The sequence below is a fragment of the Leptosomus discolor genome, chromosome 1 (assembly GCF_034619465.1).
Source record: "Leptosomus discolor isolate bLepDis1 chromosome 1, bLepDis1.hap2, whole genome shotgun sequence".
NCBI lineage: Eukaryota > Metazoa > Chordata > Aves > Leptosomiformes > Leptosomidae > Leptosomus > Leptosomus discolor.
This window is the reverse complement of record NC_141391.1, coordinates 72798409-72812197: the sequence shown is the minus strand read 5'-3', so window position 1 is coordinate 72812197 and position 13789 is coordinate 72798409. Positions and strand designations below refer to the sequence as shown.

Genomic DNA, 13789 nt, shown 5'->3' with positions numbered 1-13789 from the left:
CGCTTTAGTGCGAAAGATGATATTGATATTGATGCCCTTGCTGCTGAGATAGAAGGTGCAGGAGCTGCAAAGGAGCAAGAGCCTCAGAAATCCAAAGGCAAAAAGAAAAAAGAGAAGAAGAAACAGGATTTTGAGTAAGTTTGTGGGTGTTTTTTTTTTCGATCTATCCTATTTTATTCCATTACACAAAAGCTCAGTTACTCAAGTACTGCAACCTCTTTCTTATTTTAGTGAAGATGATATCCTGAAGGAGCTGGAAGAACTGTCAATAGAGGCGCAAGGAGGGAAAGTTGACAGGGAGCCTTCTGCAGGAAAGGTGAACACTGAGAGGGAGATGGGCTATTTAAATAGGAAGTAGTTAAAATCCGAGACACCTCTGTCCCAGAAAAATTCTGGTGTTGCAGTGTCGTTGGAGATCCTGTGTGAAACGTGCAGCTGGCATGTACATGTAATTTATACTCGATCATATTTTCATTGTAAAGTCAATTGTGAAAGACTTTACCAGAAGCTGTGTCTTCATGCTGATAATTATTCAAAGCCAATCAGAATAAATTTTAATTGTGGGCTGAGGTGTAGTACACTCAGCAGGAATAGTTATTGTTTTCAAACTTGTGTCTTCAATAAGAGAAGTTTTTCTTGACATCTCTCAATGCTACTTTCCAGCTCACAATAGCAGGTAATTTTTAATGGCTGATTGTTGAATTGTTTAATTACCAGGTTGAAAATGACAATGAAGAAAGCTTATCAAAACAAGATAAAAAGAGGAAAGGAAAGAGTAAAAAAGCCAATCTGGAAAATGACTATGACAGTGAGGAAGTGGAAGATAAAGATAAAAAATCTAAAAAAACTCAGAAAGCAAAGCAAGACATGCTTTCTGGCAGTGATGATGATGATCATGAGACACAGCTTAAGAAAAGCAAAGGGAAAACTCAGAAGTCAAATAAAAAGCATGATTTGTCAGAAGAAGATGAAACTAACTTTAAGAAAAGCAAAGAGCGTGCGGGGGCAGTGTCTACAGGTGAGAGTGGCGATGAATCAGATGAGGTCTCCCAGTCTAGAAAAGGACAAAAGAAAAACCAAAAACCAAAGTCCACTGCTGCTGCTGAGAGTGGGGATGATGAAGAAGAACCTTCATTCAAAGTAAAAACAGTGGCTCAGAAGAAGGCAGAAAAAAAAGAACGTGAAAGGAAAAAACGTGAAGAAGAAAAAGCCAAACTGAGGAAGCAGAAAGAGAAAGAAGAATTAGAAGGTGGTAAAGAACCAGCAAAGCTGAAGGAAGCTCCAAAAAAAGCGGAGGAGAAGGCTTCTCCTGAACTCACAGCAACCCCTGGCCCTGGGGAAAAAGGAGAGGCTCCTGCAGGAACAGAGGGTTTGTAACATGGCTTCTAAAACTGGAATTTAAACACTGTAGCTTTTATAAGAAGGCCAAAGAGTTGGCAGGCAGTGAGGATGATTTGTTGCTTTATTCTGAATTGGGAATACTAGACATGTGGTAGCCTTGTCTGCCTCTCTGTGTTGGCTCACATGTGGCTGTTTTTTGCGGCCTGTAGTTTGTTCAGGTACGTGGGAAAACAAAAGCCAAATGGCAAATTCTCATTATAATATGTGCTTATGGATCTGTATTGCAAAGATACTTTTTCACTTCCCAGTTTCTCTGTTACTTTAAGACTTCAGGCCCTGACTTTGTAATTTAAGAGACCATTTTACTTTTTTCATTATGAAATGCTGATTTAGTAGCCAGTCAAAATGTCGTTTGATGTTATTTATCATATTTGAAACGTTAGTTAGAGTATCTTTAAAATTTCGTGGATCTTTAAATGTATGCCTCTTCTTTCTGAAGCTGATGACAATGAAGGGGACAAAAAGAAAAAAGACAAGAAAAAAAAGAAAGGTGAGAAAGAAGAAAAAGAGAAAGAGAAGAAAAAGGGTCCCAGTAAAGCCACGGTCAAAGCTATGCAAGAAGCCTTGGCTAAAATGAAAGAGGAGGAGGAAAGGGCAAAAAGAGAGGAGGAAGAACGCATAAGACGACTGGAGGAACTAGAAGCGAAGCGTAAAGAGGAGGTACTGTTATCTGACTCTTGGGATAGAATAAGGGAGAGGGTCATCTTGACCTGTATGCTTGCTGGTGCAGTTGGTGGGTTAGTCCTTAATATGTTTGTTCTCAATAGAATATACATTTGGGCAGCTTTTGTGTAAAGCATGCTTTAAAATTTCTGCATGTTTTTTTTAACCTTTTTCTAGGAACGATTAGAGCAAGAGAGGAAAGAAAGAAAGAAACAGAAGGAAAAAGAGAGGAAGGAGCGTTTGAAGAAGGAGGGAAAACTTTTAACAAAAACTCAACGAGAAGCCAGAGCCAGAGCGGAGGCAACTCTTAAACTACTCCAAGCTCAGGGTAAGCAGTAAAGTTTAAAATAATACTAACAACAGTACCATTCATACCCCTTACTGCTCTGTGCTTGCTTTTTCAATCTGAAGCTAGGAGGGCAAATGCTAATTTGATGTAAAGCTGCCCTGTTGTCAAGGAAGGCAGTGTGCGTGGGCCACCCCACCCCTTTTTTTAAGTAGGTTTAAAAGTCTGTGTATCTTCATCTTGCACTTTACATGAGCAATGTATTTTTAATATATTTCACTTACGGTTTAAAGATGTTAGTTACGGAACTCAGGCAACTCTCACTTCTTTCCATTGACTTTAAGAGTCTAAAGGCCAGGAGAAGCAGACGGGCTGTGCTGCAGGTCTTGTAAGACCAGTGATCTGGATCCTCTCGAATTAATTTATGGGCTCACTTAAGTAAAGGCCCTGCCTCGTCTCGTTAGCTAGTCGGTGGGAGCAGCACACCCTCTTGCATTTGCTTCAGGAGAGGGCTGTATAGGGGCTTTCCTGCTTCTCCATCAAATATCGTCTGTTTCCATTGCGGTGAAGTAAATGTATCCAACGTGTTGTGAGCCCATGTCCTAATTTGTTCCTGGTAACTTGTTTGTGGCTAAGGAAAGAAATTAATTCCTGAGTGCTGAGTATCCTTCGCTTTGTATTTGTAGAAAACGCTGTCTGACGTTTTGCTGGTAGGTGGATGTGTAAGGGTAGGAACCTCTAGCTAGTAAAACGTTTGGAGCTCTTACGTATACACAAAGGCCATTTCTCTTCAGTCGTTGCTGTAGTTACTAGAATCCTTCTATTTGTGTGCTGCCACAGCTGGATTTTTTTGTCAGATCTACGCTGTAAATCACACAGTATGTGAAGGAATTTGGAGTGTTTCAGAAGGTAGGGCAGTAATTAAATTATTAATTTCTCTTTGCACCAGACTTCTGTTTTTAATTGAATCTCTTCCAACAGTATAGCGCTGTCTTTCTGGTGAGGTGAAGAGGAAGCTGATGAATTGAACCTGGCATTATTTTAATACCTACAGACATCTATGTTATTTAAAGAAAACCAGGCTAAAACAAAACAAAACAACACTGAGCGAAAGGGAAAATAGTACCTACTGAGCAACCTTAAACTTTTAAGGAGAGCTGTGCCTTTAGATTGCCTGAAACTAGGATGGCTGGCAGGCTGGTTTTAAGTGAGTTTTAGCATAGCGGATTTTATTTGGTATATGCTTGTTAAACTCAAGGTCTGTGTGTTCATGAAATCCTGTCTACATATGTAATAGCTTCCAACCTGGAGTCTTGGGATCAGATGGTGTGGGTCATTCCTGCCCCATTAGTAATCTAACTTCTGTATGAGAGCGTTCAGCGTATCTGAAGAACTGTACTTTGCTCAAGTTTTGCAGCTTTTGAAAAATCAGACTTTTTAAAAAGATAAAATATTAATTCAATCTGCTTTCCACTCCCTTCCTTCTTTGACCTTGCAATTCGGGAAAATGTGTTCTCATCTAAACCAAAGCTTATGTTTAGTAATTAATCCCCTGGATTTTCTTTCTAATAATTTTTTTTTTTGCAGGTGTTGAAGTGCCATCCAAAGACTCTGTGCCAAAGAAGAGGCCAATATATGAAGACAAAAAGAAAAAGAAGCAACAGCAGCCGGAAAATAAAGAAGGTGTGGTTTGCATGTAGGGATACTGAATAAATTAGTCACATTTCCGGAAGTGTTTGTGGAGTAAATCAGCTAATCCTAAACAAGTTGCACTTCAGGGTGCCTCTGAGGTTCTTCTGACGCCCCTGCTCCCACATGCAAGCACTGATACATTAGGAGCCTAAAGTTGGTCGGAAGGCTGCTCACTTAATCCTTTGTTTTACTGTTGGTTTTTTCCTAACCTGGGTATTTTCTTTAGAATTTCTGAACATCGGAGATGTACAGAATGTAAAGGCCTTTTGCGAATGTGAGGCTGAATGCTTTGGGTGCATATGTGGGTTAAATACCATGTAGTGTAAGCAGTAAAGACTTGTAATTAAGTCTGAGTGATGTCGCAGGTTGAATGGGGATTGATCCTAGTTTTAGTGCTTTTCTTTTCAGTTAGAGGCAATTTGCTTGTTTTATTTGTTTTCTTGTATATAAAACAATATCCAGGATATTCAATTTTGAGGATGTGAGTAATTCAGCATTTTTGAAAACTTAGAATTTATTGCCCTAGTTAGACCAAGGTTGAATGTGTCAGAATTTTTTACTTTTGTGCTTTGTGGCTTTCCTGTGGGGATATTATTGTGGCTCTTCTCAAGACTCCTTAGTTTAAGTCACCTGGCCTCAGGTTTTTTGTTATTTATCTGTTTTTTTTTTTCGCATTTAACATGAGAGTTATGTTGCCACTTACCACTTTAGGAGTGTGTGTAAAGAATTGAGAACAGTGCTTATCTGAATTGTGTCAGTGTTTTTTTTTTTTTAATTTTTTTTTAATAAGGAACAGTAGAGCGAGAGTGGGTAGTTCATTAGTATTCACTTTTCTCTTGTCCTTTAAAGAAAGCGAGGTTTTTTTAATGTTCAAAAGCAGTGGTAATCCTTGTAGCCAATAACAGACCTATCACATCAATCTACTTAACTGCTCAGAAAGCCGAGTGATTTTCAAAGAAGCACATGGTCTAACTTTGTTTTAGCTCAGTTGGTGGGAGTTCAGTTAGTTTGGTATTACATAAATTCAGATTTTATTTACTTGTAACAGCACAACTCAAAACCCCAAAACTTAAATGTGAAGGTGTACGTCTGAGTCGGTTGGTTTGCACCTTGGAAGAATGCAGCAACCAATTTGCTTTCTTGCAATTTCAGAAAGCGTGGAGGTAACTTCCCCAGCTGAAGATGCTGTAGAACTGGAAACACCAGTAAAAGAAGAGGCTCCTCTTCCAGTAGAGCCAGGTTAGTAGTAATGGTAATGAACTTGAAACACGGCAGGCTGTGGGGCAGTACTGCGTGGTAGTGTCATACCTTGCTGGGTGGGCGCTGAGTGGCCATCCTTTCTTGAGGTAGTTGCTGTTTTTTTTTTCTTTTCCTAAGGGAGGAACTGATGGGATTTTATGGAACAAAAAGGCGTGAAGCTTCAAAATGGGAGTGTAAAGGTCCCTTATTCTGGGTGAACTCCAGTGTTCAGTTGGCTTAGGCAACTATCTCAAATAAGCACATCCAATGCCTTATGATTGGCTCCCTTGGCTTTTCATTTGCTTTCGAAAAGGCTGTTTTGTTAGCAGTTAGGTGGGGGTAGGGAGGAAATATGATGTTTGTAGTACTGATACCACAATATTCACAGCAATTGTGTTCTTGATTCCTAGTGTTTTGCTTTCACAGGTGCTGAATGCAGTGGATATGGGTTAGCTTGTGAAACTGAGTATCAGCTTAGCAAGTGATTGTTGCCCTCATTTTTACCTACACACAGTACTTGTTTTGGCAAAATCATGTTGTACCGGACTTCCTCCTTGGCAAGGAGACTGTTTCAATTTTTACCCTTATTCTTAAGTCAGACAAATCCTGTCAAAATTTCCAGCTTTTTGAAAACAAAGCTGAAGGGGTATTCTTAATTCTAGCTTGACTGACCTCTCGAAGGAGCAATTCCATTGCTGTAAAAGAGAAGGGCTCACTGGCAGAACATTAGTTCCCAGTTGATACTCTAGCAGTCTGGAACTTACTCTTCATCTCAGAGCTGACATTTCATGACACTCCATGTGCTGCATCATATATATTGTTTAATGCCTCTTTTGGAGAGGGTTAGAAGTTTGCACTTTTCCAGTTGTCTGTAATTAAGAGCTGCAGTCTCGTCATACACCTGACTGCATTCCTGCTGGAATGAATATTTTTAATGCTTCTGGAATCCATGGTATAATTATGTTAAGGCACTGGAGTCCTAAAATAGCACTTTTTATAGACTATTTTAATAGCCTAATTAAAATGAATGCTGTAGCCCAACTTGTTTTCTTGTTTCTCTATCATTTTGTTACACATGGCTGACTGTTAATTGGGCAGCCCCTTTCAAGGGATGTGGTTGTGGCAGAGGTTTGTGTGGCACGCGTTACGCAGGCGCTTGCACGATACGCAGACAGGAGCTAGATGGATAGTTTAGCTACCTCTTGCAAAAATATGTTGTGCTAGGCAAAGATGCTAGCACTGTGAGATTTTTATGGAGAGAACTGAAGCTATTTCTTAAGTATGCAGCACTTTCTGCTCAGGGAACACGGAGATAATTTGGTAGAATTATGGTAGCAGCGAACTTCTAAGTTGCAGTTGTTGGTATGCCAAAGGAAGGGGCATATAAAAATGTTGTGTGTTGCTGGACTGTCTCTTTCTTTTCCTTTAATGTTGTCTGTCTTACATTTCAGAAGAAAAGGAGGAAGAAGAAGAAACGGAAGATGCGGGTTTGGATGACTGGGAAGCTATGGTTAGTGATGAAGATGGAGAGAAAGGTGGGCACGTAAATACCAAACGGATACTTTTCCTGAATAAGAGGTTTCTTTGGGCCGAGTTTTTTGTGTCTGTAGAAAACAATACTGTATTTAGATTCTCCCCCTGATAAATTGTGAAGCAAGTGTGATGATAAGTAGATATAGGATCCTCTGCTCAAAGGCAGAGGTTTCAGAAACTGCACAAATAGTGCTCAAGAAGACCCTTTGGAAATACTCATGTGTGCAGTTATCACCTAAAATAAATCAGGTGGAATTTTTTTGTTTGGTTTTACGGGTGTAAAAACCTCCTTCTCTTAATGTGTGCGTAAACCACCTCTGGGAGTTTAGGGAAACCTTTTACCTGATACTGTATTGCTCCAGTAACCATTCCAAAGCTATAACAGTTTTACTACACAAATTTGGCGACATCTTGGAGACTACCTTTGAGACAAGTTGAGTGGGGGACTAAGATGGCATGAAGGCCGGTGTGCATGCATTGTAGCAACTTCTAGATACCTTCTCTCATCTGCTGCTTTGAGGCAGGTATGGAAGAAAGGAAAGAATTGCCAGAACGTTCACGTTCCTGTGTGCCTGTGCCAAAGCCCATATTCTGTCTGCAGCCAACTTCGCAGGTGTTTTCTTCCAGTGGTGGAGAAAGCTGTATTGCTGCCCGTCTTCCTGAACAGGAACTGGCCACTGTTCTTAGTGCTTCCATGATGTCTTTGTTGTTTTTTTTAAGATCAAAGACTGTTCATCAAGTATTTTTTGACTTGCTCACCCCTATACTTTCAGCAGCTGTGCTTTCATGTGTAATACTCTGTATACGTCTATGTACAGCAGTATGGATTTTATTTCAGCACAAGCGTGTGTTCCAGTGGGGCTGGACTGTTCTGCTTTGAGTACTGAGGGCTGCTAACCTTCCCAAAAGTCTGTGTGAGTCTGTTGCCACTGTCCTGCGGAGAATGTCCCATCCTGCCGCTTGCTGCTTGGATTTGAAAGATCTGCCGCAGCGATCCAGAAAAAGAGCCTTCCTGGGAATTAGACTTAGTGTAGTACTAAGCTGAGGGACTTTCAGTGTAGCAAGGAGACATAGCTAATCTCCAAGCGCAGTGAGCCTCCTAGCAGCTCTGTAAGGAGAGAATGTGTGGCTTTAAAGTGTTTGTTAGCTTCTCTCTTGTGATTTTCCAAGTATGATAAATGAGAAGCTTTCAAAGAAATAAAAGTACTTTCTGATAATTCTTTTTGTTCTGTTACTGAAGAATTGCTCTGAAAAATAACTATTCTTCTCTGAACAGTCTAGGAAAATCTTAAGATCAGATCTTTTAAAAGATGTAGAGGAGACCATTTGTTCTGATTGTTACTTCTGCTTAAACGTGCATTCCTGATCAGTAGTACACAGAATCCATATTTTGTGGAGTTTGGAGTGTTTTGGCTTTCTGTTTAAGGGGTTAGTGCGTTGATTCCTTTATGAAGTGCACACAGCTTTAAAGAATGTCACTTCATCTGAATATTTGCAAAAGATGTGAGGCCTAAGTTGCTGATACTGTCCCTCCTCCCACCACTCCAAACTCGCTGTGCTTGCACAGATTCTAAACACAAATCAGCATGAAACACTTTTGTATATTGAAAGTTGAAAAATTATCTTGACGAACACTTCTTGAACGGGACCTACTCTGTCCTCACTCTTCTGTAGTAGTCTCTCTCTGGTTTTCTTGTTGCCCTCTCCCCCACAAGTGTGAATTTCATAGACAATTTTTACTTCAGGTTGTTTGTTTTTTTGACAGAGAGCAAACCTGTCCACATTGAAGTTAAAGAACAAAATGAAGTGGATGAGGAAGAGGAGGAGGAAGATGAGGAGGAGGAAGAGGAAGAAGAGAGTGAAGAATCTGAAGATAGTGAAGGGAGTGAAGATGAAGATGAAAAGACTTCAGATGAGAGAGAGGCAGACTCCCAAGCTATTGGAAAACAATCTATGGAAAAAAAGCCCAGCAAGGAAATCAGCTCTGATTCCGAGTATGACTCCGATGATGACCGCACTAAGGAAGAGCGTGCCTATGACAAAGCTAAGCGGAGAATCGAGGTACTGGTACAGCTTCAGTTGAACAGCTGGGCTCTTGTGTTCTGTAAGAAACAACTTGATCTTCAGTTCATTGAAAAACCTTTCAACTGTATTTGTCAAAATGATGGCTGTGTCATGACTAATATTTAGTCAGGTCCAGAAATAGGGTTAAGAAAAAAATACCTGTTTTTGCCTGAAGATGAAGTACTTGGTTTTAGATAACGTCATCACCGAGAACGTGCACTTCAGTGTCGTTCCCCTCCACGTCTCCCCCTCCTGGAGAAGGAGGCTTTTATCCTTTACAGATAGATATTTCTGAGTTTTAAAATATGTATTTCTAAACTGTTGAACATTTTTGTGGCTGTAATGTCCTCGGTTTTCTTACCCAAGATGCTTCATCAACAAGGCCACGTGTTAGTGGATATTATAACACAGCCTGCTAGACTGTAACCAGAAGGAACCAAACAAAAAATTAACTCTTAGTTGTGAATTTTTGATTTGCCAAAAAGGGATTGACAGACCTTAAATGGCCTTGAAAATTTAAGTCCCCCGATTGACTCTGTTTTATGTATGTCATTGAGTCAAGAGGTGAGCTGGGGTTCTTGGCTTATACTTACCCATTTTTGTGTCTCTTACATAGAAGCGACGAGCTGAAAACAGCAAAAATATGAACACTGAGAAGCTCAGAGCACCAGTTATCTGTGTCCTGGGGCATGTAGACACAGGCAAGACCAAAATCTTAGATAAGGTAAGATGTGGAACGTGAAGGCACTGCCTGTGCACCTTGTTTACGCATGTGCTTTTTTGGTTGAAAATAGAAAGAATTAAAGTGTAGTCGAAGGGGTGACCTCAGTGTTTTGCATGTAAGTGTTTCTGGTCTATTTTTGTCTTTAGCTCCGCCATACTCATGTACAGGACAGTGAAGCTGGTGGTATCACTCAGCAGATCGGTGCGACTAATGTTCCCCTTGAAGCTATTAATGAGCAAACGAAGATGGTGAAAAACGTAAGTTACAGCCCTTCAAAGACTGCTTTTGGGGAAAAATATGAAATGTAAACTAGTTAAGGCCTTGTGAGATTTCCTGACACAGGCAGATGTACTCCCCCCTGCCCCCATCTCTGATATTGGCGTTGATTGGTTTTTAATTCCTATCCTTCTCCCTGACCCCCTGCCCGGAGGGGAGGTGCTCTCATTTAGTTGATAACGTTTGGTTTCAGCTAGCATTGCCACTTCTTCAGAAAAATACACAAATACTGCTTACTGGACAGTACGCATAGGTACCTAGACTGCTTATTTGTTGATGGTTTGGTACTAAATTGAGACTTTTCAAACTTACTGGGTATATTTTCTGTTTTAAAAACTTACCTTTTTACTGTGCGTGCTGAAATTTGGCCTACTCCTGGGTGCTGAATTTTATTGTGTTACAGAAACAGTAACTATGCTGTACTGCCTGTTTTGGATACTACATCCTATTTCGCTTGCAGCAGCAGCTGATTGAGAAACCTTGACAGCTTTTTCCAAGATTTTACTCAGTTTATTAAAAATGTAAAGTCAGTGCAGAGGAGGAAATGTTTGAGACAAGGATGATAAATCTCACTAGCCTGAACTATTAATTTTAGCTGAGCTTATGGCCACTGGACACCTAAGGGAATGTGCTGCATCTTTTTTTTTTTTATATTTAAATAGGTTTTGACTGATTTGATTGATGGAAATTGTTGGCCTTTCTTAAAATATGTATCTGGATTTTTGAAGTGAAGGCTGTCAGTAATGCTGCAAGCTCCTAGTTTGTTGGGGTTTTTTTAATTCTTCTTGTGTAATCTTTACAAGATGGCTAATGCTGTGACATGTTAGTTTGACAGAGAGAACATAAAAATTCCAGGCATGCTGATAATCGACACACCAGGACATGAGTCTTTCAGGTAATGTTTGCTTGCAATATGGTACTTCCCAGCTGAAGCATCTGGACATATTTTTAACAAAGTGCTAGGTCTTTGCCTAATCCTTTGTGTTTCTTCTCACTTAAAAAAAAAAAAACCCACAACAAAACCAACCCAAACCAACACCAAAATCCTAAAGTAGAGGAGTAAGTGGGTTTGCTTACTTTGCAGGTGCTTTTTATATCTGGTTAGTTGCTGGCCTTTTATATCTGATTTGTTTTCTGTCATCATGCCAGTCGAGCCATGGAGATCTGAAAAAGCACGTACATAACTTTTCTCCTAATAGTTAGTATAAGAGGAAAAACGGAAGCAGAGAGGCAGCTGGAGAAGAAAAGGTGAGGATTTCAGGTGACCCAAGTACTCTGCTGCGAACCGTTAAAACTTCTGTCCTGGCCTCCGGTTCAGTGTCCCAGTTAAGGTAATGGAGTTTGTAAGGCTGGAGGTTACCGCTTGCACAGGTCAGCAGATTCTTAGCAGAGGTCATCTGCTGTCTGGGAACACCAGCGGCAGGCAGGCAAGCCACTAAGGGAACTTGTAAGTTTAAAAGAGGGTATGTGCGACTGTGCTCCCTGTGGTAGTGCTCGGGTGAAATCCCCGGACGGAAGGATTAAGACTCTGGTGTGACACTCGTAAACATAAACCTCTGCAAGCGTTGAAATGCCAGGTCTTGGGGCGCTCGGTAATGGTCTGATCAGTTCCTGGGCGTTGTACCACTTACAGCTCTTCACCTCCTCGCCAGGTTCTGTTTGGGACCAAGGATGTCTGATAATCTTAGCGTTTGCGTAGCATGGTGTGATACACTGCCTTGTTCAGACTTTGCACTCCTGTATTTCACTGTTTCTGTCCCAGTTCTTACTCTGAAAAATCAGAACACATCTTAAGTTGTAAAAATAGTAATAATGGGAAAACTCTTGGGAGAAAATAGTTTCTTATTTTTGCTTACATATACTCTTAATATATTCTGTTAAATGGCATTTACACAGTGTGATTGAGATCTCTTTGATACTGTTTACATGTTATGAGGAAGAAATGACTTGATCAGCTTTAGCTTTTTGTTAGTCAATGTAAGTTTGATATTGTATTTGGTGTTTTTATGAAAGTTCTGTTGCTACAGACTTTTTTGCTTTGGTGTTTTTTTTTTTCTTCTCAATGCTGCAGCAATCTAAGAAATAGAGGAAGCTCACTTTGTGACATTGCTATACTTGTAGTTGACATCATGCATGGTTTGGAGCCACAGACAATTGAATCAATAAATCTGTTGAAATCGAAGAAATGCCCCTTTATAGTAGCTCTCAACAAGGTAAGACAGCTTTTTGCTTTAATAGTGTGGTTTTCTACTCTAACAGTGTGCTTGGCATCTGGCAATTTTCTGTTTTCTTCCATGAACTGGAATTGTTTGTGTGAAGTCTGAAGCAGTGGTTCTTAGATCCTCTCTGTCGCATTTTTCATGTCCTTGATACCCCGATGGCTGTACAGGAGCTTTCCAGAACAACCTGTCAGCTCTTCTCAGAGTCCTTTCTGATAAGTTTCTTTACCTTATGGAACTTCCACGTATGGTTCACATTTCTGGAAGTTGTACTTCAGTTGTGTGTTTTTTCTTGCACCTACTTAGATGGATTTGTGTGCATTTTCTGATAGAATTGAGAGACGAGATTCACGCTGAAAAGTCTTACTTTATTTTAGCTACTGATGAGTTAGTTTGACTTGGAAGACAAGTTGGCTTTTAAGCTCCTGGAACAGTATCGTCGGTCACTGGTGGGAAGTATTTCAGGCTCTGCAATATTAGATGGTAAAGCCGGTTGTTTTCAGCCTTTAGAAATCCTCTGCACGAGAAATTACGCTGGCTGTTTGTGATGACTCATACAAATTATAATAAGGAAATTACTCATGTCCAATGACTGGATGCTCTCTGACATGCTGACAGAGGATTTACAGAAGGGTATTTGTGTGCAATGTAAAAATTACAGTATACTTTAAAAAACGAGATAGGCATTAAGTTTGAAGGTGGTTGGAACTGAGGAGACCATTATCTCATTGCTGAAAACAGCTGCTTTTTAAAAAAAACCCCAGTGGATGGAGAGGTGTTAAGGGCTACAGTGAGCCTGAGATTAAACAGCCAGAAGCTGTTTCAGGTTATAGTTCTATCACTTGACCAGGTTATAATTGATTTTCTAAAGAGGTAGTTTTGATTTGTACAGCAAACATCATACTTGGACTAAGTCTGTCCTGCTTTGAAAACTTACTTGGGGAAAAGTTTCTGAAGTATGCAGTTAACACCCGCCCTGTGATCCCTTCTCTGTAGCAACATGGGAAAGGGTCCAAATTCACCAGGAAATTTTAAAAGTTTGTTGTGAAAAGAGTAGTCTCTTTTCAGAAAAAAAAACCCTTATGTTTTTTTGTGTATGTGAAGCCTTACGTGGGTCTTGTTCTTCTGAATGTTTTACCTTAAACTTGATGTAACTAATGTATATAAACTTCCTCGTATGAACCTAGATTATTATAGCTTGAATTTTTAAAACCTGAAGTAGTACTGCTGTCATGAAGTTTTGTCTGACATTAGGTAAATACATAAGCAGAGATAAATTCAGCAGCTAAAGCAAAAAAAAAAGATTTGATTTGATTACTGGAGCAAATACATGGCTAGCTATGTTGGCTGCTAAAGTATTTCTCACAGATGATGTGGCATAAGCATAAAGATGCCCATTAAGCTGCATGAGATGACATTACTGTATTTTCAAGATTGACAGGTTATATGACTGGAAAAAAAGTCCAGATACAGATGTAGCTGTCACCCTAAAGAAGCAGAAAAAGAATACGAAAGATGAATTTGAAGAACGTGCAAAAGCTATCATAGTGGAATTTGCAAAACAGGTAGGCTGGGGTGTTCAAGGCTCTTCGGTGAACAAAAGTAATAGTAAAGGTGGGGGGTGTGTGTGTGTTTGTGTGTGTATGTGTTTGGTTTGGGTTTGTGGTGGGTTTTCCTTTCCCCAAAACAAGT

The 13789-nt window shown here is 40.0% G+C and overlaps 1 protein-coding gene across 1 annotated transcript in view; it reads left to right on the top strand.

Moving 5' to 3' along the window:
- Positions 1–13789, top strand: part of EIF5B (eukaryotic translation initiation factor 5B) — a 37504-nt gene that overhangs the window by 14498 nt on the left and 9217 nt on the right. Inside the window, exons 2-15 of the mRNA XM_086477061.1 lie at positions 9–134; positions 232–316; positions 718–1369; positions 1841–2061; positions 2242–2392; positions 3938–4033; positions 5195–5281; positions 6733–6816; positions 8580–8875; positions 9495–9602; positions 9749–9859; positions 10706–10773; positions 11950–12091; positions 13531–13662. Of these exons, the coding sequence (XP_086333187.1) occupies positions 9–134; positions 232–316; positions 718–1369; positions 1841–2061; positions 2242–2392; positions 3938–4033; positions 5195–5281; positions 6733–6816; positions 8580–8875; positions 9495–9602; positions 9749–9859; positions 10706–10773; positions 11950–12091; positions 13531–13662 (2359 nt within the window). The remainder of the gene's footprint in view (positions 1–8; positions 135–231; positions 317–717; positions 1370–1840; positions 2062–2241; positions 2393–3937; positions 4034–5194; positions 5282–6732; positions 6817–8579; positions 8876–9494; positions 9603–9748; positions 9860–10705; positions 10774–11949; positions 12092–13530; positions 13663–13789) is intronic.